The following is a 22149-nucleotide window of genomic DNA, read 5'->3' on the forward strand; positions in this document are numbered from 1 at the left end:
TCCAGGTACTCCGAATTCCTCACACAGTCAACAGACATGCAGTCAGTGGGGTTAGGTTAATGGGATTTAGAGGTGCAGACTTGGAAGGCTAGCTATTTATTGTTGTTTCTAGTTTTTTTTAGGCTGCTGTTTGCGGCCTTTTAAGCCCTTACCTGAAAGTTCTGCAGCCATCCATCCATTCGCTTCCGCTTATCCTTTCCAGGGTCGCGGGGGCGCTGGAGCCTATCCCAGCTGTCATAGGGCGAGAGGCGGGGTACACCCTGGACAGGTCGCCAGTCTGTCGCAGGGCTAACACACAGGGACAGACAACCATTCACGCTCACATTCACTCACACATTCACACCTAGTGACAATTTGGATTATCCAATTAACCTATCCCCTCAAACTGCATGTCTTTGGACGGTGGGAGGAAGCCGGACTACCCGGAGGGAACCCACGCAAACACGGGGAGAACATGCAAACTCCACACAGAAAGACCCCGGCCTGATGGTGGAATTGAACTCAGGACCTTCTTGCTGTGCGGCAACAGTGCTAACCACCGTGCTGCCTTTCTGCACGTTCTGCAGCCATGTTTATTAAAAACCTTTGGATCTGGTGGATCCCATCTTCAACTTCAGATTCCTGCTTATAGCAGTGAGCTTCATACATCACTTCCCTTCAGCAACCCACTAACTAGTTGACTTGGTCTCTGTGAGCAACGGGAGGTTTTGTGAATTCCCAGTGTAGTCATGATATCCATTCATCGGAACAGTGGAGGAAAGTGCTTTAAGTGACTTTGAATGTTAAAATGTGGTGTGGTTGTTGGTGCGAGACAGGCTGGTCTAAGTATTTCAGAAACTGCTGATCAATCTAATAGCAAAGCAACAGTAATGCAAATGACCCCTGGTTACAACAAAGGGGAAAAAAGGGCATCTATGAATGCACAACACTTTGATCCTTGAAGCAGAGGGGCTACAGTAGCAGCAGAAGACCACACCAGGTGCCACTCCTCTCAGCTTTGAACAGGAAACTGAGACTAAAAAAAACTGGACAACAGAAGGTTGGAAAAACACTGCCCGATCTGATGAGTCTCAGTTTCTGCTGCCACATTCAGATGGTAGGGTCTGAATTTGGCATAAACAACATGAAAGCATGGATCCATCCTGCCTTGCATCAACAATTCGAGCTGCTGCTGGTGATGTAATGGTGTGGGGGATATTTTCCCGGCACACTTTAGACACCAAATGAGGATCGTTTAAACACCATAGACTACCTGATTATTGAGCTTCTCCAGCAAAATAAACTGGCTTCTTGAACACGATAAAGAGTTCACTGCACTCAGATGGCCTCCAAAATCAACAGATCCCAATCCAATGCAGCACCTTTGGGAGGAGATTGAACAGAAGCTTCACATCATGTATGTGAAGCTGACAAATCTGCAGTAACTGTGTGATGCTATCATATCAACATGGACCAAAATCTCCAAGTAATGTTTCCAGCACCTTGTAGGTTCTAAAGAGGGCGTAACTCCTTACTACCAAGGTGTACCTAATAAAGTGGCCAGCGAGCTCCACAGATTAACTTTTGATCTTATATTATATAATCACCTCAGTATGATTCAGACATAACTGACGATTCCTGCAAGGCAGAAAAGAACAAGGTTTTGAGCAGGTATGAAAAAAAAAGGAGACAAGGCCACACGACGCGAGCAGAAAGAATATCTGATAACCAAACCCAGAGGAAAAAAAGATGAGGCAAACTGTGCTTTATGCATCGTCACAATTGCCTGAGGCAATGCAGTTTTTTTCTGTAGAAGACTGGATAAAAGGTTTAAAATAATTTCAGCGTGGTGGTACTGAAGGAGGTGATTTAATTAACTGATTGGGAGTATTACACAACTTCTCATCTGTCCAATGAGAAGCCCAACCCACAAACTCCCCCATGAGGTGGCACCCAAGAACTTGAGTAGTACTGAATAGGGCTGCCACGATTAGTTGACTAGTCACGATTACGTCGACTATCAAAATCGTCGACGACTAATTTAATAGTCGACACGTCGTTTGAAGCTTTGTAAGATCACAAAAGACGCAGGAATAAATAGTAGGATTTGAGAGTGTAATAACAGACTGAAACAGAAGATGGCAGCACTGCATGTACAAGGATGCCAGCTGCCGTTAAAGGCAAAAGAAGAAGAAGCTGTGTCCCAGAATTCATAGTGCGGCCCTGCTCAGTTTCCAGGAATGGCGGCTGCTAGTTAGTTTTAATATTACTGTTATTATTCTTTCTGGGTCACAAAATAAACGTCTAACATGTTTTCAGGCGAGAATGTAGCTGTGTAAACTTCAAATATCTGCTCAGTTTATCAAGACACCACATATTTTCAAAAGCGCTCAGACGTTTTCGGAGACATCTGTTACCCACCAGCTCGATAGCTAGCCGGGGTTCTAGGCTCACTAGAGCCGGTGAGAACACCGGACTCCCGGCAAATAGTTTTCAAACCCACCGCCGTCTTTCACTACTCAGGTTAAACATGATATATAAGTCACTTAGATAACTTAAAAATGTTATTGTTTGGCTTTTTTTTAGTATTTTATTTGTTCCTGGGTAAATCGGTTTGGCTGAGATTAAAGTTATAGTTTTACACAGCTGAATAAACGTCAAGCAAACAACTGATTATCAGAAGTGTGAGATGCTTGAGAACATACTTCGGTGTCCTGTTATATTTTAGATAGCAAGGAGCAGACGGCTGAGTTTATTAAACTCCACCGAAACAATCTGCAGATTTCATTAAAATTTAATAAACTATCATCTTGTCTTTATTTTTAGTTAGCACATACCTTAAACACTTAAAGCTGTAAGCTAATGATAGTTATTTAAGAGCAGATGCATGCTGGTGCAATAAGCTGTACGTTTTACGTCCAGTGGATGCATGATCTGATTAGTCGACTAATCGCAAAAATAATCGGTGACTAGTCGACTATCAAAATAATCGTTTGTGGCAGCCCTAGTACTTCTGTTACCCGTTTACAGAAAACTGGCATATTTGGCCATTTATCGATCTAGATATAGGTGTAATATCTGTTTATGTTTATGTTAAGTTTATGTTTATGATCTATTTGCGATCTACATTTTCTGTAAGTTGCAAATTATTCTGAATAAAAAGAATCTCTTTATCAACTTTGATAAGACAACAAATGTGATGTAATCTTATGAGATGCAAGCGTAAGCCAGGCTTTTGGTAAGATTAGTAAAAGATGAAGTAACTTTTAGTGGATGAGGCTTTGAAGCACATCATCATTTAAAACATTTAGAGCATAAATAGACCACTACATTTAATTGCAAACACAGTTCGGCTGCCCAACATTTCCTCAACCACATCCTTTTTATCAAAGAGTAATGGCAGACATCAGGACACTTCCTGCACTTTGATTTACATTTTTTTTTCTTCACTTCACTGACACGCACCAAAAACCATGACATCTTTTTCACGTATACTGTATGTGTGAAATTCAGCGTCTGTCAAAAGCCCGCTGACAAGCTGTTGGAAGCTACCGTGCTGCGGATGCATAACTCACTGTCACAGGTCACACTTCTGCTAGCATGGGAGGTGTCAGTTAAATAAACGTATAATTTTCTGGAGATTGCCATGAAGCGGTTTAGCCCGGCACAGCAAAGAAGAGGAAAGATAAGCCGCTCGGATCTGAGCTTCCTCTCCGTGTAAAAGACATGTGAGCACATACGGCCAAGAAGTCGGTCAGCACATCTGGAGCTGTGATTCTGAAGGGCACAGAGTTACATCTGTGTGTGCCAAAACAGGTTTATTTGTGTGTGTGTGTGTCCTTCATAGTAGTGACCAGCTGTTCAGCAGAGGGATCCCTGCACATCTGGCAGCTTGTAAAGGGTATCTGCCATGCAGCAAAGACGAGGGGGATGGGGGAAAAGGACGGATGAGGAGAAGACAGATGAGATTAAAGAGAGCCGAGGACAAAAGGTGATGGGTTTATCTTCATAAGGTGAGATGAAAATATGATTATGATACAGTCATATACTTGGATGAGCTGTAAGATAGAAAAGGAGAGGGGTTAAATAAATTCAGGCTCCTCTGCACCTTTAAAAGAAAGAAAAAGGGGGGGGGGGAAGAGTGCTTATGCTTGTGGTGACGTGAACTACGTAGTATCTGTAAAGGAGCTGAGCCGCCGTTAGCTTAAACCTCTGCAGAAGGTCATGCTTAAAGCGAGATTAGCGGGGCCAGGAGATGAGAAATCAGCAACGTACTCACGAGGAGTTCTGTCTACACACACAAAAACACGTCCTTAAAAAAAACACATTGTTTTCTATTACTGCTTATATTTCTTTGATGCACAGTCACTGTAGTCGCGTGCAAAGATATAGAAAAAAAACCTTCCATGCTCATCATAAGCTGGTGACACGGGCATAGCTGACACTGTAGACACTAAAGGAATTACTGTCAACACAAGCTAACAGATGCTTAGTGTTGATTGGTTTCAGAGGTAATCTGCTGACCTATGGGTTGTTAGTTTATCACCCATACAAGATTATGCACTTGATGGAAAACAGAAACAGTGTTTTGATGGAGGTCTAACATAAAGTTCATACATTTAAAACCCAGTGCAGCTGGAAAACTCTCAGCTGTCAGCTAGAAACTTAATGACAGAATGAAGTAAAAAACAAAAACAAAACAGGATTGTGATTGGTCAATAGGTTAATAAGGACAGAGTTATCATGCATGTTAAATTTGTTGTTTCTCAGCATGAGCCATACAAAAGTCCTTTTAAATCATATCTGTGTGAATTACTTTTGGGAAGAACATGCTGGGTATTATCCTGCCTAACTCAAAGTCCTCCTCAACTTAAAACTGTTGTATTCTTTGAAGCGATATGAGGCCTGTCAACAAATAATCATGAATAAGTTCAAAAAATTCAATTGCATAACAGAAAGATAGATTGTGAAAATTAATAGTAAGCTGTGGGGGGAAACAGCAGCACTGTGAGTTGTTCTGGGTCCCCGAGAGGCAGAGATTTGGATTTGAGCTGGATTTGCAGCAGAAAAGCATTTCAAAAGTTCATATTAGGAAAAAGAGAGAGAAGGCCATCACATTTTGGATGTAGTATTAACACAGAAACTTGTTTTTTTCTAAACAGACTGTCATAGCTGGGGAATATCACACTGACATGGGATGAAATTATTATTTTTTCTCCATATTTAAGCTTTAATATCTTTGAAACTCTTCACCTGATCCAGACTGTTTTAGAGAACATCATCTCCTTTGTGTATGAGAAGCAGTTCACTCACTGCAGAGAGACTGGTCATTCAAATGTTTCAGGGACTTCAAGCATCCATCTCTCACATTAATCTGAGCTACACACCTGCGAGTCCCTATTCACATCGCCACATTTTTACCCTGAACTGCGATCAAGTCGTTTTCTAGAGAGTGAAATTTGCTTGCCCCTCAAGCAATGCCTACAAACACACTGACCTTTGGATCTTTTTTTGAGGAAGCTTTGCATAAAATTTTGCATATTTCCTATTAAGAAGCATGTCTTGTCCCCTGGATTTTTTTGTCAGGCAAATCAATGGGACATTTTAGTTTGGACGCTTTTACCAGCATTAGTTTACTCATCAACCTGCAGCAGTGCCTCGTGTGGTTACAGATAAACTCTTTGAAGGACATTTATTCTCAACAGTACGAGTTAATCACAAAGTCTGTGTTACTGAATCTGGGCAGGGAGGCGGAGCATCATATCACATATTCGGCTGTTTGGTCAGGATTAAACGGTTTCTGCTTTTTTAGTTTCCTTCAATATTTAAACTTCCGAAACTTTCTTTATGTTGTTTTTTTCTCTCACTCAGTAAATGTTTAACACCTACTGAAACTGATCCTGGAACCCTCGAGCAACATCTGAATTAAAATTAACTCCACCTCCTCCACCACCACCACGCAAAGTCCTACAGGAAATTATTTTTTACTGCAGAAATAGGACACCTGGATATCTGACAACATTTTATGTTAGAAGCAGTAGGAACTAGATGATTAGCAAAAGTCAAGCTAAAAGTGCTGCATAGATAACGCTGGACTTTGATGGAGTTTTATATCTCCACCTCAGGAAACGTGTGTATTTCTGGCAAAATGGTTGAACATCAAGTGTTCAAATCGATGCCCTCTCCCTCTTTCATCCAGTCTTTTAAACAGCAACAGGCTGTTGCCTTCGCTGTCTGCTTTGGTGCATCAGCTAGAGAGTGAGGTGGTTGTTTTGGCCACTCGAAATGGAACCAGCTTAATGTTGTTTGGACTTTGAGCAGAGAGAAGCTGTGATCTGTGTGTCCGCCATGGGACTGGAATGCGAAAACAAACAGATCACAAGGCTCAGCCATCAACTCAAACCGGCTTTCAGTGGTCAGTAAAAGGTTCGAGCAGCAGACACGGGAAAAAAAGGAGACGAGAGAAAGTGACACAACCGATGGCAGGATTGATCTGCTGTGTGGAAGTGGGGGTGGGGAGGAGGGGCTCACAGTTGGCTCGGTTCGATCAATCCAGAAACAAGTCAGATACACATACACAGATGCATGCTTCTGCAAACACGTAAATGAACACATGCCAACACACGCAAACACATGCTTTCCCTCACATCCACGATCCTGCCTCTCGCATATCAAATAGCCCACATCCACACGCACATTTTATGCACAAGAAAACAAAATCCATATCGGTTGTCAGCCCGCTTAGGTCAGAAAAATGTTTTGTTATCATTTTGGACACGAGACACTTTTGACCTCCCAAATTTCTGCAATAACTTTGAACCTTTGAATAAAACTGTTTGCAATGTACCGTATAAACAAAGCATTTTATTTATTTATTTACTTTTCTCTGTTTCTCTGAGTCTTTAATGTGATAAAAGTGTCTGTACTGACTGCACTGCCTTCTAACACACTGTGCTCGAAGAATAAAAGAGGCAGCGGGAATAAGAGGAAGAGCCCACCTTACTGAAGAATCTTCCAGACACTGAGTTGAGGACTCTGAAGAGTTCACAGGATGCAGGAATGTAGTGAAGTAGTGCTGACAGGGGTGGACATAAACGCACATATGGTGTACGTGAACAGTAAAGTACAGTATAACAGGCTCAGGAATGAAAAACGACTCTCACACTGGGAGATTATTGTACTCTACTAACCTTCACGGGCTGTTCTCCACTGTGGCCTACATTGATTTTTCACACATCCATTTTAAATATGGATCCCACCTCCCTCGCCCTTTTTTATTTTTACTCACTACTTGGTTGTGCTTATCAGAGATAAGCAAACAAATGCACAGTCCTAGCAGAAAGATGAAGAAAGACCAAATGAAAGAAGAGTTAAAAACAGTAACTAAAATGTTTTTTTTCCAAGTGCATGTGATTGTCTTTCGGGTTTCTGACCACACATCCACCAAGCCTCACTTTCTCATTATCCTGCTCTGACTCTTTCCTGTCCCTTGTCCCCAGTCTTCCTCTTCGCTCTCTCCTATATTCGCTTATTCCAATTAATGATCTTCATCCTTTAGGCATCCGTTGTTTCCATAGAAACGGTGCTCTGTAGTCGATACTGGTTGTCTAGGCAACAGTGAGCTGGGCAGGACATTCTGTGTGTGTGTGTGTAACAGCAGGTGCACATGTTGCATGTTTACGTGATTTGGGCTTGTTCCTCACTGTGGTTCAGATGTTTTGTTTTTAGCATTTTCTATCACGTTTTACTGACTTTATCAGAGTGTTTAAAACATTTTTGATTACACAGCCTTAGAAAATATGTTTGCTGCCATTATTGAGATGTTTGACCAAACTGTCACAGCCATTTCACCGACGCTGAGCTTCAGTTCTGCCACAACATGTTGTTGTTCAATACTCTTTAAATTTTAACGTCCTCAAAACTGTTCACATATTACGTAAAATACCTTCATATTACAAGATCTCTCTTCTTACACAGCGACACACACTTCTAAAGATTATAATATCTGCCAAACAGAATCAATTGTATATGCTGTAAAACAGTGGTTGTATGTATGGTGCATTAATGTATGACATGTGAGCATTAAAATAGTGCTCATCACCTTTTCTGTTTGATGTAGTCCAATTCTTGGTCAGCTAGACTACAAACCTTTGTAAAGCTCCGGTTATGCAGGCCAACCCTCTAGCACTAACATTAGCTGACTGTTTGGTGTTGATAGATGAAATTGGTGACAAAGAGGTTTATGGTGCTGCAAAACAAAAAATCCTTGCAGTTGTTTTGGTTGGTAGCATTGTAATTGCCGTAGTCACCGGTATTTGCGTGGCAGACTGCAACTTGTCTGCAAACACCTGCCAACTGCTCCCTGAGTGGAAGTGAAGCTGTGAAAGTGTAATGCACCTTTGCCTTCAGAGAAAAAGTTGAACATATTGAAACATGTTGACTGCAGCGGTACAACTTTTAATCTAAAGGTAAAAATTCTCCTTTCCCGGTTTGTGTTTTTTAACGTAACTACCGCTCATCAAGTAGTTGGCAAATATTTGCAGACACGATGGCATCTTGCATGCAAACTGCGAGCAACTGGGGCAATCTGCTTCCAAAGCAATCTGTCACCAGGTGGTGCAGCACCTACTTTGTGACCAATTTCAGCCAGCAACCACTCTACATATTTCCCTAGTGATTGGAGGTTGTCAAGGGGTCACCGACCAGCCTCTAGGCATGTGTGACCAGGCCTTGTATTGTTTCTATACTTTCAGCTCATCATGTCTCAGTTATAACTGCTTTTTATGCCTCTGCCATTATTTCCATTGCAAACATTTATTGATTATTTTTAGCAGGTAATTAGCTTGATAGCTCTTCTTTTCATTATGCTAACTTACCAGTGAGTTACCCTGTTTATTGCTTTTAGGTAACAGTTTTGTCAGCTGACAGTTTGACAGCTAAGCGTACTTTCAGAAAATAACTGTCAAGATTGTATTCAAGTTTAGTTAGCCACTATATTTTAAGAATTTAATATTTGATGATTTTAGTGTACTAGTTAGCTTATAATCTCTAGTGTTAGCCATACAATCACTACAATACAACAGTTTCTTCAATAGTAAAAAAAAAAACTACCTAACAATTTAATGGCTCATCATGCTTTAAGCCAAGTATTTTACAACCTTTTGTTCATACTTTAAATGTATCAATAATGTTTACACAACATTTTATTTTTTCTGCTGAAAACTTTACTTACTTTATTTACTTTTTGATGATCGCCTTTCTATTTTAATCATTAAAACATTTATTCTGGCTGATATATTCTACTCTTTAGCCATTACGTTTACCAATTTGTTCAAATCCACTTTCCATGTGTTGAGCTCAGACTTTCCTGTACCTCCTGGCCCATGCTGAAGCACCATATGGGGTAACCTTTGGTTGGGAATCACTCTCCAAAAGCTTGCAGTTATTACTGTGGCATTTAGTGCTGTTTAGCACAGTTGCATTTGTCAACCATGTCAGCACACTGTTAAACAGGCTCCACGTGGACAGGCATAGAAAGTCTGAAACAGTCTCATGAGTTTAGACAAGTAAAGAGGAGAAAGACTATATGTGCAAAAGGGAGCACAGGGATTGCATCTGGCTCCGGGGGTTTCCCAAGTCACAGCTGGTACAAACCATAACGTTGGATTAACAAGAGCATCTGCAGATAGAGAGAGTGAGCACAAACTGCATGATGGGGACTCGATTTGAGGTAAAATCAGGACAGAAAAAAGGACATAATGACATATATATATATATACACACACACACACACACACACACACACACACACACATATATATATATACACATATACATATGTCATATCTAAAGTCTTCATTATATTATTCTGAAACCATCAGTGCATCTATATATTTACATCTTGAACCCATTTTTATTACTAAATTCTTCAAAATGGTTAAAAAAAAGTTTATTAATCAAAAGCACCTGCAAACATGCACATAATTATATCATAAAGGCTCCTAAATTAAGCAGACTGGTATTATAATAACTGGAAATCCCAGATATTATTGAACAAACACCAACATATGCACATGCATCTAATAAATGTAAATGACATACACTGATTATGGCAAAGAACCGATGTATTATATACTGTGTTTATGCGATATTTTTGGTGAATTTCTGTGTGCATGTCAGGCCATCTGCTATTATGAGTGGCCAGTGTATGTCTGACCGAACACGTGCAACAAATCATCCAAAGCTGTGTGAAAATCTCTAGAGAGCCAGGAGGCCCCGGCTCAGTGGTCCATCCCTTCACACATACCCACACACACACTGACACACACATGTACATGCATATGTATGAAAATACATGCACACAGATATTCTGTTTATCTATACAGTGGCTCAAGCACACACAGAATGCAACTTAACATAAAAAATAAATAAATAAAAAGCACATCCATATGCACTTACATTCCCTGTCTTTGATCCCATGCTCAAATCTCTACACATGCACAAAAAGCATTGCAATCACCCACGCTCCCACTCCCTCACGTGTGCTCCACTGCTCTACTTTCCGTCTGCTAGAACTGGAGAACAGAGGGCTCATTGGGCCAAAAGCCTCGATCACACATGGAGGAGGGGCAAACGGTATAGGTATGCATCAAGAACTTGGACAAACATGAGCATATGCGCACAGTAACACACACACACACACACACAGTCATGCAAAGAACACTGCATCCACTTTCAGTGACGCAAAAACACACAAGCAGGCAAGCACACACATGCACAAAGCTGCAGCTTGGGATGCACACGCACTTCTGAAATGCATATACAAACGCATGTGTGCACACATGCGTAAAAAAGATGGCGGAGAAAGGGACTCATGAGGGTTGTGAGACAAACACAGACATACAAGCAGTGACCTTTTTTAAATTAAAAAATATATATACTTTAGCTATCAACGTTAATCTGTTTTTTTAAATGTACTGATGAGTCGATGATCACCAAAGCTGGGACTTTTACTTCCCAAACCTTAGCAGAGCTGCAGAGTCCAAAATAACTTGCATCAGATGAGATTGAGAGCTGGAAGGACAGAAGAGAGCGATATTATGTGAGGTGAAGATGCTGCATGAAGTGAAAAGCAGTTAAAAATTCTTAGAAGCCAAGCTCAAAATTCATTACCCCCCTCTGTAGTCATAACTTATTTAAAGGTGAACACACAGGAACGATAAACCTAAGTTTAGATTCACTGTAATTTCTTATTTGTTGTGGATAAAAACTCAAGATACAAGCACAACAGAAATCACATATAAAAATGACTTTGTAGGACTGATATTTACATTTATGCTAAAATCTGAGTTTCCAAAGTCAGTTCATGCACTTCATTCTGGTCTGTTTTTAAGCTTTGCCTTTTACACAAATACAGAAGGAGGGGATACACAAAAAGCAAAGTGTGAAAAGAGAGAAAGAGTAAAGTGGATTGGTGTAATCCACTTTATCCTGGCACAAAAAGTTCAAACTGAAATGAAAACATGTCGACATCGAAACACATGCACTGAAAGACGCACGGACACAATGAGCATTCAGCATTATTTATGCACACAAAACATGAAAAAATATTTAAAAGACTGAGAAATAAAGCTCCTGTGTGTCTGTGTGTGTGTGTGTGTGTGTGTTGTATGTGCACTCTAGCACGAATGTTCCTTTGGGGTTGTTTTCCCGGCAGCCGTCCAAGCTTCCTGGTAATGGAGCTGGGGAGAACTGTCCACAGCGGGAGCCAGAAACAACCAATCAATGTCAATGAACATGTCTCTCCCTCTCTCTCTTCCTCTCTCTCTCTGCATTAAGCCAGCTTAGGATGATGTCATGACATCAGCCTGTCCGCCATAATGAGCACACAGCAAGGTTTTCCACCACATTAAACCAGTAGAAGAAAATTGTCCATTTGGCTAAAATGTGCAGATTTTAGAAAGTAAGATATAAAAGAAGCAACCTCAGGGTCATAAAAAGGAATCCATCTCAGAAGTGACAACTCCTCAAAGATCTCAAACATCTCAAACGTCAGTTCCTACAAACTGGTGAGGTTCAGAGCAGAAATGAACACACATCATTGAAAGGATTACAAGATGGTAGCGAGACCTGCTATGATGTATGGTATGGTTTGGAGACGGCAGCACTGACACAAAGACGGGAGGCTGAGCTGGAGGGGGCAGAGCTGAAGATGCTAAGATTTTTACTGAGGGTGACGAGAATGGACAAGATTAGAAATGAGAGGGACAGCTCAGGTTGAGTGGTTAGAAAGGAAGGTTGAGATGGTTTGGACATGGGAGGAGCAGGGACAGTTGACTCAGGATGTTGACGATGGAGATACCAAACAGGAGGAAAACAGGAAGACCTCAGAGGTTCATGGATGTAGTGACGGAAGAAACACAGAGGACTGGTGTGATTAGCTGTGGCGACCCCTAAAGGAAGCAGCCAAAGAAGATTTTAAAATTATTTTTTAACAAACTTTCTAAACTCTATGTTGACTTGCTAAGCAAGCTTGATCGCAGTAGCTGATAGCTTAGCACTCCAAATTTTCATCTAAATATTGTCACTTTCATCTGGAACAAAGGCCAACAAACAAAAAGGGATGGAGATGAGCACAACACTAATCCTCGAGCGTGACCAAATCAAATGTAGCTCTACCATACATACAGTCCATGAGGATAAGTATACATGTATTCTAAAAAAAAGCAAATTTGCATGACTTATGACTTTGTTTGTAAATTACATGTTAGGTTACTTAAATACTTGCTTGAGGCACCTTGAGGCATATGTAAAGTTTACACTAAATATCATGTAATAACAATGAACCTTAGCCTATGGTCCTACACACTGACACAAATAACCATCCTAACAAAAAGCACTCTGACAGCACAAACCTCCAGCTCTGTGCAGTATTTGCTTTTAACTGAATATTACTGGATATTGTAATTATTAATTTGTGTTCTTTCTTCTTTTTAAAATTTTTATGAAGTTTGTAGTGCAGTAAAAATCAGATGTGGGTAGCATGGCAGAGGTTTGATTTTTTTTTTTTTTTTTTTTAGATAATCTTATCATCAAACATTTCCTGTAAATGAACTTATGTAATGAGGCTAATTGCAATTGTTTGCTTAGTAACTGTAATTTGATTACTATAAATTTAACAGGTCATTTTGTTGTTTCCCATGTAGGTTCATGTTTCTTAGAACTCCCCTTCCCAGTATACAGTGCTGTCACACTGGCTGAGTGCTATGAAAAATGCAGGAATCTACTAGATTATGTAAGATTACCAAGAAGAAAAGGAGGAGTCTCCTGTCAGTTTAAGCGAGAGACTTGTAGAAGGACTAAGAAGGATTAGAAAAAGCTGAAAGAAATGCAGATGAGAAGTGCTACACGTATTAATTTAAAATTATTAACTGCATACTAAAACAATTGGGTCTACAGATTGTGAGATACGCCACATCCGACTGTGTGAGATGAGCTGAATAAAGTTGTCATTAACTCTTCCCATACACCTACGCTCTGCTGCTGTTTTGATAATGCAGCACAACAATGAAAAAGCTCTGACCATATCACTCACACTTCTTTGACTGATGGAAGAAAAAGACTGTGAAGCTAGCCGAGGCCAGAAAGAGCCAACAAGAAATGCTCAGGTAAGACTTGTGTTGCGGTCTAGGTAATTATAACCCAGTAAACCACCATACTGGATACTACATTTCTGAAATGACTGGAGTTTTCCATACAACTTACTGTCATAAGCGAGGACCCACACTAGTCTTTGAAGGACAGATTTCTGTTGTAACTGTTAACTTACATCTGTGACAGCCTCAATACCAGGCAGACTGAGCATGCAACACATGCACAGTATACATCGAAACATGTGAACAGTGTGCAGTGAATAGAATCGTTGTCCAAAATATATCCATTTGACACATTTAGCAATTGTTTTTATTGTGCAAACATTTAATTTTTTTAAATAAAAGTATAAAGTACTCACTGTGAAGGTGTATTAGAGTGGCATTGAGGATACAAATATAGAATAATATATAGAATATAGAATAATTTTGAGAATAGGGTAGTCTTTAGAACATTCTTAAATTTATGAGAAAACATCAATTTTTAGACACCAAATACAAACCCATCCATACTTAAGATGACTGGTTAAACCTGTAATCTGAAATCAACCACAAGTTAAAACACTTTGCTTAAATCTCTTACACTAATAAAAAACACTACACAAGATAAGACTGTAGAAAAACCTCACTCATGAGTGATTTTCTAGACTGCAAAGACTATTTTTTTCAGGGAGGGCAGATCACTCAAGTTCAAGCATTTGACAAATCCTTTTTGCACATCTGCTGCACACAGTAACGGCTTGACTGTTGTAACTCAGATTATCTACAACTAACTAATACACTGCCTCTGTGCACAATTGACAAACTCGTGAATTACCAAATTTTCAGCTGCACTTGAGTAAACTTCTGGGCATTGCATAATCTCTGCTTCAGTGCCCTTGAGCAAACAAGCTGCATTTAAGACAGCTACAAAATAGATGTCTTAAAGTAAACTTGCCTCACTGATTGAAACCAAGGACTAGTCTTTACCTCTTTAAACAGGACTAAAGGTTAGCAATTAAAAGTGTTAGTCTGAGATGATATCCAATGAAAGAGTCTCCATAGCAACAGCTAGTGATTCACAGAGCGTGTCAGCTTGTGAAATAAATTTCACACTTCAATGAACTGCAGCTTCTACTGTGTTTTTGTGTCACCATGATGGCAATAAAAATAAAACTCTATTGTTATTACGTGTATTGTGTCATGACTTTATATACAGTATGTGTGTCCTACATCAGATAACTGTGTGGGAAAGTGTTGTTGACTGGGATTTCTGGTGGAACTGATTTCACAGGTTTCTCCATGGTTCTACGGTTTTCTTCACCATGCAGTCCTGGACATAATCTCATGTCAACTAAATATTTTTGCAGGTCATTTGCAGTAGTGTAGGGTGTTTTTTGTTACAGTCTTTAGATGATGGGCAGTTATTTTTGAAAGGTTCTTTTTTTTTAACATCCAAATCAAACGTCGACTTTTAATGTTTCCTTTACCTGATATTTACTAGAGGTATCTCAAACAGTGTTAAACTCCAAGATTATCTTTATTTGTGATCAGCTGACAATCCCAAATGGGCAGCATACAGTGGTTAGCACTAAGTTCTTAGCTTGGACCTTTTCGTTGGGGTTTCCTCCCACTGTTCACAGACGAGTGTGTGAGATTAACTTGACCTTAGGTACGGATGTGACCATGAAAGGTTGACAGTGTCTCCGCCTGAGCCTCGTGACACACTGGCAGCCTATTAAGTGCAGATCCTGCCTCTTGCCTAATGTGAGCTAAGATAAACTGTCTATAACCCATTACTCTGGCTGAATGAGTGGTTAGGAACATTAATGGATGGATGGCCAATTTCTAATGTGAAGAGTTGATCTAACAGTTGATGTAACAGGACATTCAATTAAAGAATATTAATGTATTTAATCTCTCTGCAAGCCTTTCATGTATTTTTTTGACCTTCTTTTTGTAGCATAAACCTTTTTGAACCCATTTCAATGTAACCTCCACTAATCTTCTAGAAGGATATGCACTGACTTAAAAAAAACAAAACATAAAAACTATTTGGGACAAATTTTCCATGAAAATCCAAAGGATGTGATCTTCATGCTCACCAACATGCACTTCCAACTAAACCGCTCCTTTGTTTTCCTTTACCACCAACAATAATGGGCCCACTATACTCACGCTGCACTTCAAAACCGACATCACATCCCCTGATGTGCAAGCTACAGTACGCTTTCATGCTGTTTTTGGCTTATAACCTCACGCGGTGCACTCACAGTACTCCTCTCACCCCCAACTGGTCACGGCAGATGGCCGTCCCTCCCTGAGCCTCCTCCTCCTTGAGTTTTCTTCCTGTTAAAAGGGAGTTTTTCCTTCCCACTGTCACCAACGCGCTTGCTCAAAGGAGGTCATATGATAGTTGAGTTTTCCCAGTTTAATTTGTTTTATTGTAGGGTCTTTAAATTATAATATAAAGCATATTGAGGCAACTTTTGTTGTGATTTTGTAAATAAAATGTAAATAAAACTGAATTTAATTACTCTGTGTCACACAGTCTTGTGTATGGCTTATCAATGTTTGGCCAGCACTAGCTCTCACACAAAGTGCAAGCACACACACAACGAGACTGATGGCCGTCTGTGACCAGTTTTCTGGATGTTACACAGAAACTATTGAAATAATTAACAAAATTTGCACTTTGCCTCAACTTTTGTACGCTCAACCTTGTGTTTATACGATCTGTTCTCGTACTAATGAGAAATAACAATCCGCTGGTGTGAATTGACATGATTCGCCAATTTTCTCTGGTATATTTCTTTATTTTTTAACTCGACACGATTAATCTTTGGGAATCTCTTTCAAAGCAGGCTTTAGATTAAAGCGTTCTGCACTGTTCTTCCTCCCCTCCCCTCAGTTTCTCCCTCTCCTTTGCTACCTTCTTCTCATCCGTCTCACACTGGCGCACTGCTCATTAGCTTTCTGTCAGTCTTGGTTTCTGTCTCCCACTCCTTCTCTTTTCCTCCCTCTCTCAATTCCTTTCTCCTCTGCTGTCGTCCACTCCCCCACCCCCCACCCTCCCCACCACCAATTCTTCTTTTCTTCTGTGATTTCAACAAAAGTTTCTTCAGGGATCTCCTTCGTTTTCATCACTCTCTCCTATGCTCGCCATTTTCCCACCTTCCTTCTTTTCTTTCTCACCTTTCTTTCTCGCTCGCGTCTCCCTCCGTCTGTCCCCTTTTTCCACTTTGTGAAAATGCTTTCTGTAAGAATTGAAAGTAGGCTCTGAAGCCGCCACCCACATTCCTGCTAAACACACGCTCACACATAAACAAGAATCGTGACTGGCTGTGCCCATAAAAGCCAGAGTGAGACAGCAAACGTACACTAGTGCTGAAGACAAAAACACTGGCGTGTACTTGTGATCACAGAGAAGTTCACAAAGATACATGTAAACCAACATGAAGCAGAGGGATAGCCACGAGCATGAGGCAGGTGAGAAAAATTAAAGTGGAAAGGGTGCTTGGGAACTTGAGCTTCTTATTGAAATGGCTTTTAAACAGGCGTCTTCATGAGTTCAGCTTCACTCCTCTAGAAGGGAATTCAAATCCTCCCATCTGTCCACCAATCACACTCACTGATCCTTCTTTAATACTTCCTTCTGTTAGAGGAAAACACCCAAGACACCGTCCCTACAAACTGGGCCCAAGACAGCACTGTCTATATCCTTGTTTACTTCACAAGTCAGGTTAAGCTTTAAGCATTAAAAATTGGGATAACTTGAGAAAACTGACATTTAAATACTTCTAATCTAATAAAATTTATTCTTGGTGTATCATATAAAGCACTTCACTCACTTGTTGCTGTAACTATTAGGATGGATGATTGGGAGAAAAACAAGTTCAAATGAAGTAATTTAAGCACATATTGTAACTCGGGCTGCAAGTAATCACATAACACAACATGGCAGAGCTCTCGAATGTTTGGCTACTTTTGGAGTTAGAATTGTTTTACAGTAGAGCATCACTGAGGCAAACGGCACTGTACGACAAAGCTGACATAAAATTGACATCACAGCCGCTTTTACAAGCCTCCATTACTAGATGATGTGCACCTCTCGAGTTTTGTAAACCTGGTGTGTCGCGCCGTTGGAACAGAGTGGAAGACATGATTGTTCAAGTGTGTTGGTTTTACAGCTATTTTAATGATATGTCAGAAAAAAAAGCAATTTCTTTGCTTCTGGTTTTGACGCTTTCTCCTCTTGTACCAGCGCTGATGTGGAGGTATTGTCTGAGCAGCGGCACCTATCGTTCAGGAGGCATAACAGCGAGCATGAAGGGTTGTGGCTGTGTGATGAGGTCACCTGCGTCCATGTTGTTTCACTTGGTTTTTGAATATTCACACCTACAGACAGTAATATAGTTCATTCTGAGTCACTCCTGATTTTACATTTAATCTTAGATATTTGATTTATGTCCAATAAAATAAAAATAAATAAAATAATCATAGTTTACAAAACGTAAATCTACATGACTTTAATGTCGGTCAAAATAGTTATCGTTTATTGTTGCTTAATTCAAATCAGCAACCTACACATGACGCTGATATTAACTGCAAATATTAATGGTAGTAGTCGCCTGAAAAGCTGTTGATTTGTGTGTAATTTTAAAGTTTTGCACAAGAAAATGCAAATGTTTTAAATCTGCATTAACATCACTTTTACTTAGTGCTCTCAAGCTGCTTCCATTAAAATGAGTCACACTCTGCGACCTTTTCCACTGTAACATTTACTGTAATTATAGGCTGTGTGTTAGACGTAAGACTCTATACACCTGTAATTTTAACCTAAATTTTGAATTATACCTTACTTAGCTGTTCTTCAAATGCTCAGTAAGTACATCATGAGTAATTCTTCCCCATTCAGAAATCACAAGTTTCCTACTTCAGTTAATAGTGGAGCTCTCTTGTCTTAATATGCGAAGGTCAAGCACAGCAAATGGCCAAAACATTGTCATTGTCACATTGACACAGTGGCAGTTAGTGCTGAGGCGAGCAGCTGAAGGGCACTCAGCTTCTTGCCACTACGCTGATGGGCTGTGGAGTGGAAATGTAAAGTGCCACTAATTTCACTGTCAGAAAGTCATTTACAAATAAACCGTAAAACAGCTCTCAAATCATCATAGGTGTGGAGCGACACTGGTGGCCTGCAAAACAGGCAAAGGACAGCTCTGCAAAAACAGACAAATATACAGTTTAAACGTATTTACGTTTGATTTTTTAACTTTGCCATGCATCAGCTACAAATATACTACTAATACTAATACTACTACTAATAATATTTTGACCTTAATTAATAACTTACAGAAAACATACATTGTTTCAAATTGATGGTTTTTCTGAAACCATGATATCTGATATGAAGGAATGCTACGTTTGGCTGCTTCCTTGTCACAATTGATTACCACTGTGGGTAGCTCCATGTGTCTGATTTGGCAGTTTTAAACCAGGATGTCCTTCCTGACTTAACCCCAAAGGGGATTTGCGTCTCTGGTTTGAATTGCACCTGCGACCTTTTGCTTACCAAGCAAACGTGTAACCAACTACACTACAGAGCCACACAGAAACAGTGAGTCCTCACATTGGAAAAAATAAAAGAATTTTAAAAGGTTTGTTAAAATGTTCACCTTTCACGGTTAGATTGTTAGATTTTGCTCATCTAATTCTTCCTTAGTACTCTAATTTGGTGTGTGAATAAGCAACTTGTGGAATAATGGTAAATGAACTGGTTCTTATATAAAACTTTGTCGTAATTTCACTGTTTTCTGCATTTAGGTGCTTTCTATTACACACATTCACACTGTAGTGAATATATCGGGAGCAACTCGGGGTTCATTATCTGGCCGAAGGATACTTTGGCATGCAGAATGGGGCAGTGAAGGAACGAAAATATCCAACTTTTCAATTAGTCGATGAGCTGCTCCACCTCTGGAGCCAGAGCTATCCAAAAACAATACTATCAGCAGTGCTACCCCTCAGCCTACTAGTAGCTGCAATCATGTAATGAATTTATAAATTATACGTTGCCTTCTTCTCATGTTATTGTATTCAGAAAGCTTGACCTTTGACCTTGACTCGAGATTCGATGGGAGGAATTTGAAAATCCTACTTCGCCTACTTTGTTGTCATATTCAAAAACTTGGGTGTCTACGCCGCCCACCCACCCACCAGGGTAACAACAATAACCCATCAGCCTTTTACAGCTGATGAGTTATTGTTTACAACTGTAAATAAATCTGTAAATAATGTTGATGGTTTTCATTTACAAATCTTTGCTTTGTTTCTGTTATCATGTTTTCGAAAGTTTGAAAAAAACCTGCTGTAACTGAAAGCAAATTACCACGTGATGGTTGGACTGTACCATAAACCATAAACTAGTGCTGCAGTGGTGAGTGGTAGTGAGTTCTCAGTAGGCACCAGGTGGGAAAAACAAGTGTGCTTTCACAAAAACTCTCACAAACAGAAAGCAGAAACATTTTTGGTGAGTAATCCGACGTAACAAGAGAACCTCAACCCACAAAACATCAAACCTCTGGAAGGAAAAGTTTTTTAAAAATACCTCTGTGAGTGCTTGGTGAATGGAACAAGCAGTTTGAGGTGAAACCTCCCAAGGCGTTTTCTCATGCACCATGATGGCATCCAGGGTGGCCTTCTCTAGTATGACATCAAAGGAGGAATCGGGGAAGGAGAGCTGACGCACGTCCATCTGATGCCATGTCATACCTGGGCAGTGACTGTACCTGGCGCTCATTGTCCTGATGCACACAGATGAATAATCTATGTTGGTGATAGTATGATAGCCAGCGCTATACATGTCACCACTCATACTGCTGTTTCCGCAACCTGTGGAAGAGAAATAAAACAAAGTGGGCCAGTGCCAGGTGAAAAGTGCAAGACACATACAAGAGATGAAAGGTCAAGAGGGGAGAGATGACAGCACGGGGGAGAAGGAAACATAAAAGGATAAGTCTGAATCCAATGTTTCAAATGACCCATATATTTTTCAAGTTGCAGTTGTACAATCACATGATCACTATAGCATAATGTAATTACATAAAGCCTTCCAAGGCACCACACAAAGTCTCTGTTTGATCAAACTGTTGTTCAGTATGAAACCTCACACTTCAGGGCGGTCATGTAAATGTGCGTTCAGAGGGTGCAGCTTATGCTGAAGTGATGTCAGACTCACGAGATCATCGCCAGCTACAAGGTTTCAACTTTGTCACCAAGCACCACGTGCACGAAACCTGAGCATCCAAATAAAGAGGACAAAAGAAATGTAAGGGTAACAAGATGAAAATAATCTGCTGAATGTAGATTCTCACCTTTTTGAATCATATGACTCAAGTCATGCAGTTGGAGGAGGAGGAGGAGGAGTGGGTGGAGATGATAGGAAAGGAGGGAAAGAAAAGAGTAGGAGGAGGACTTGTGGGGGACATACACCATGTTGATGCACATGTTGTGTTTGCTGTAAAGCTGAAGATGTGTTTTGCGTGAAGCATGATCATATTTTCTTGCACTTTTTAAAGCACGCGTGAGCACGCATCTGTATTTAAGAGTTATCCGTCTGGGGAGGGAGGAAAGTGTGATAAAGTGCGGGGCTGTGATATCCGGCAGCATGTTGGCATCGACACCTCGGTTGCAAACGTGTGGCTGGCGCTTGTTATCACCTTACTGCTTCTACTAATTACCAGCCTGAAAAAACCCATGTGTGTCTGAGTGTGTGTGCAAGTGTCTGCAGCCTCACACTAAAAACACATTTGCCATTTATTTTGGTGTGTATGTGTGCAGTACATGTGGAGATGTTGTATATTTGTGGCTGGAATTCATTTTTACACACTGACAGCCACAGACAACCTGAAGGCAGAAGATGTGAAACACAAGGCAATAAAGTCAGAATTGAAGTGGCAAGAATATTATACTGAATTACATTAAATCCCAGGATTGAAAGAAAATTCCTGCACCAAATAAAGTGCAAAACTCATATAAATCAGCAGTACCCAAAGTTTTTCATCTCATGTCCCCCTCAGCGCTGTAAGATGGACTAAAAATGATCAAATGTTTGGGTTTGGACAACTTTCAGCTTACTAAGATTCAGTTGTGATTAGTTAAAAGTTTTAACAGAAGACTTTTCCTGCTGCTTAGTAATAAAGTCCACGCTCTTTCAATTTAGGTTTTGAATATCAGGACATAAGTAGGTCCTACAATTAGATAAATAAAATTTCAGCAACAACATCACTTGACATATTACAACGTGGCATTATTTGTTTAATGCCGAAGCAATGGGTGAAAAAATAACTACATCATCACTGCTTCCACAGGAATTAAGTGGGTACTTGGTTAATTGTCCATCAGCCTGTGAAAGCACCGGCTGCACTCAGGTAAGTGTTAACACAATGCCAAGGATGAAAGACGTCAGCAATAAACTTGGAGTAGCAACTGTTGCTGCCCATCAATATGGGAAGGGTTATAAAGTGAGAAACACTATTCG

The 22149-nt window shown here is 40.2% G+C and overlaps 1 protein-coding gene across 2 annotated transcripts in view; it reads right to left on the reverse strand.

Moving 5' to 3' along the window:
• The window catches only part of ece2a (endothelin converting enzyme 2a), a 100389-nt gene that overhangs the window by 32257 nt on the left and 45983 nt on the right, over positions 1-22149 (reverse strand). For both annotated transcript variants that reach the window (XM_005476222.4, XM_003437942.5), the window contains exon 3: positions 20218-20501. In XM_005476222.4, the coding sequence (XP_005476279.1) occupies positions 20218-20501 (284 nt within the window). The remainder of the gene's footprint in view (positions 1-20217; positions 20502-22149) is intronic.

The sequence above is a fragment of the Oreochromis niloticus genome, linkage group LG18, assembly GCF_001858045.2.
Source record: "Oreochromis niloticus isolate F11D_XX linkage group LG18, O_niloticus_UMD_NMBU, whole genome shotgun sequence".
In the NCBI taxonomy this organism is placed as follows: Eukaryota; Metazoa; Chordata; class Actinopteri; order Cichliformes; family Cichlidae; genus Oreochromis; species Oreochromis niloticus.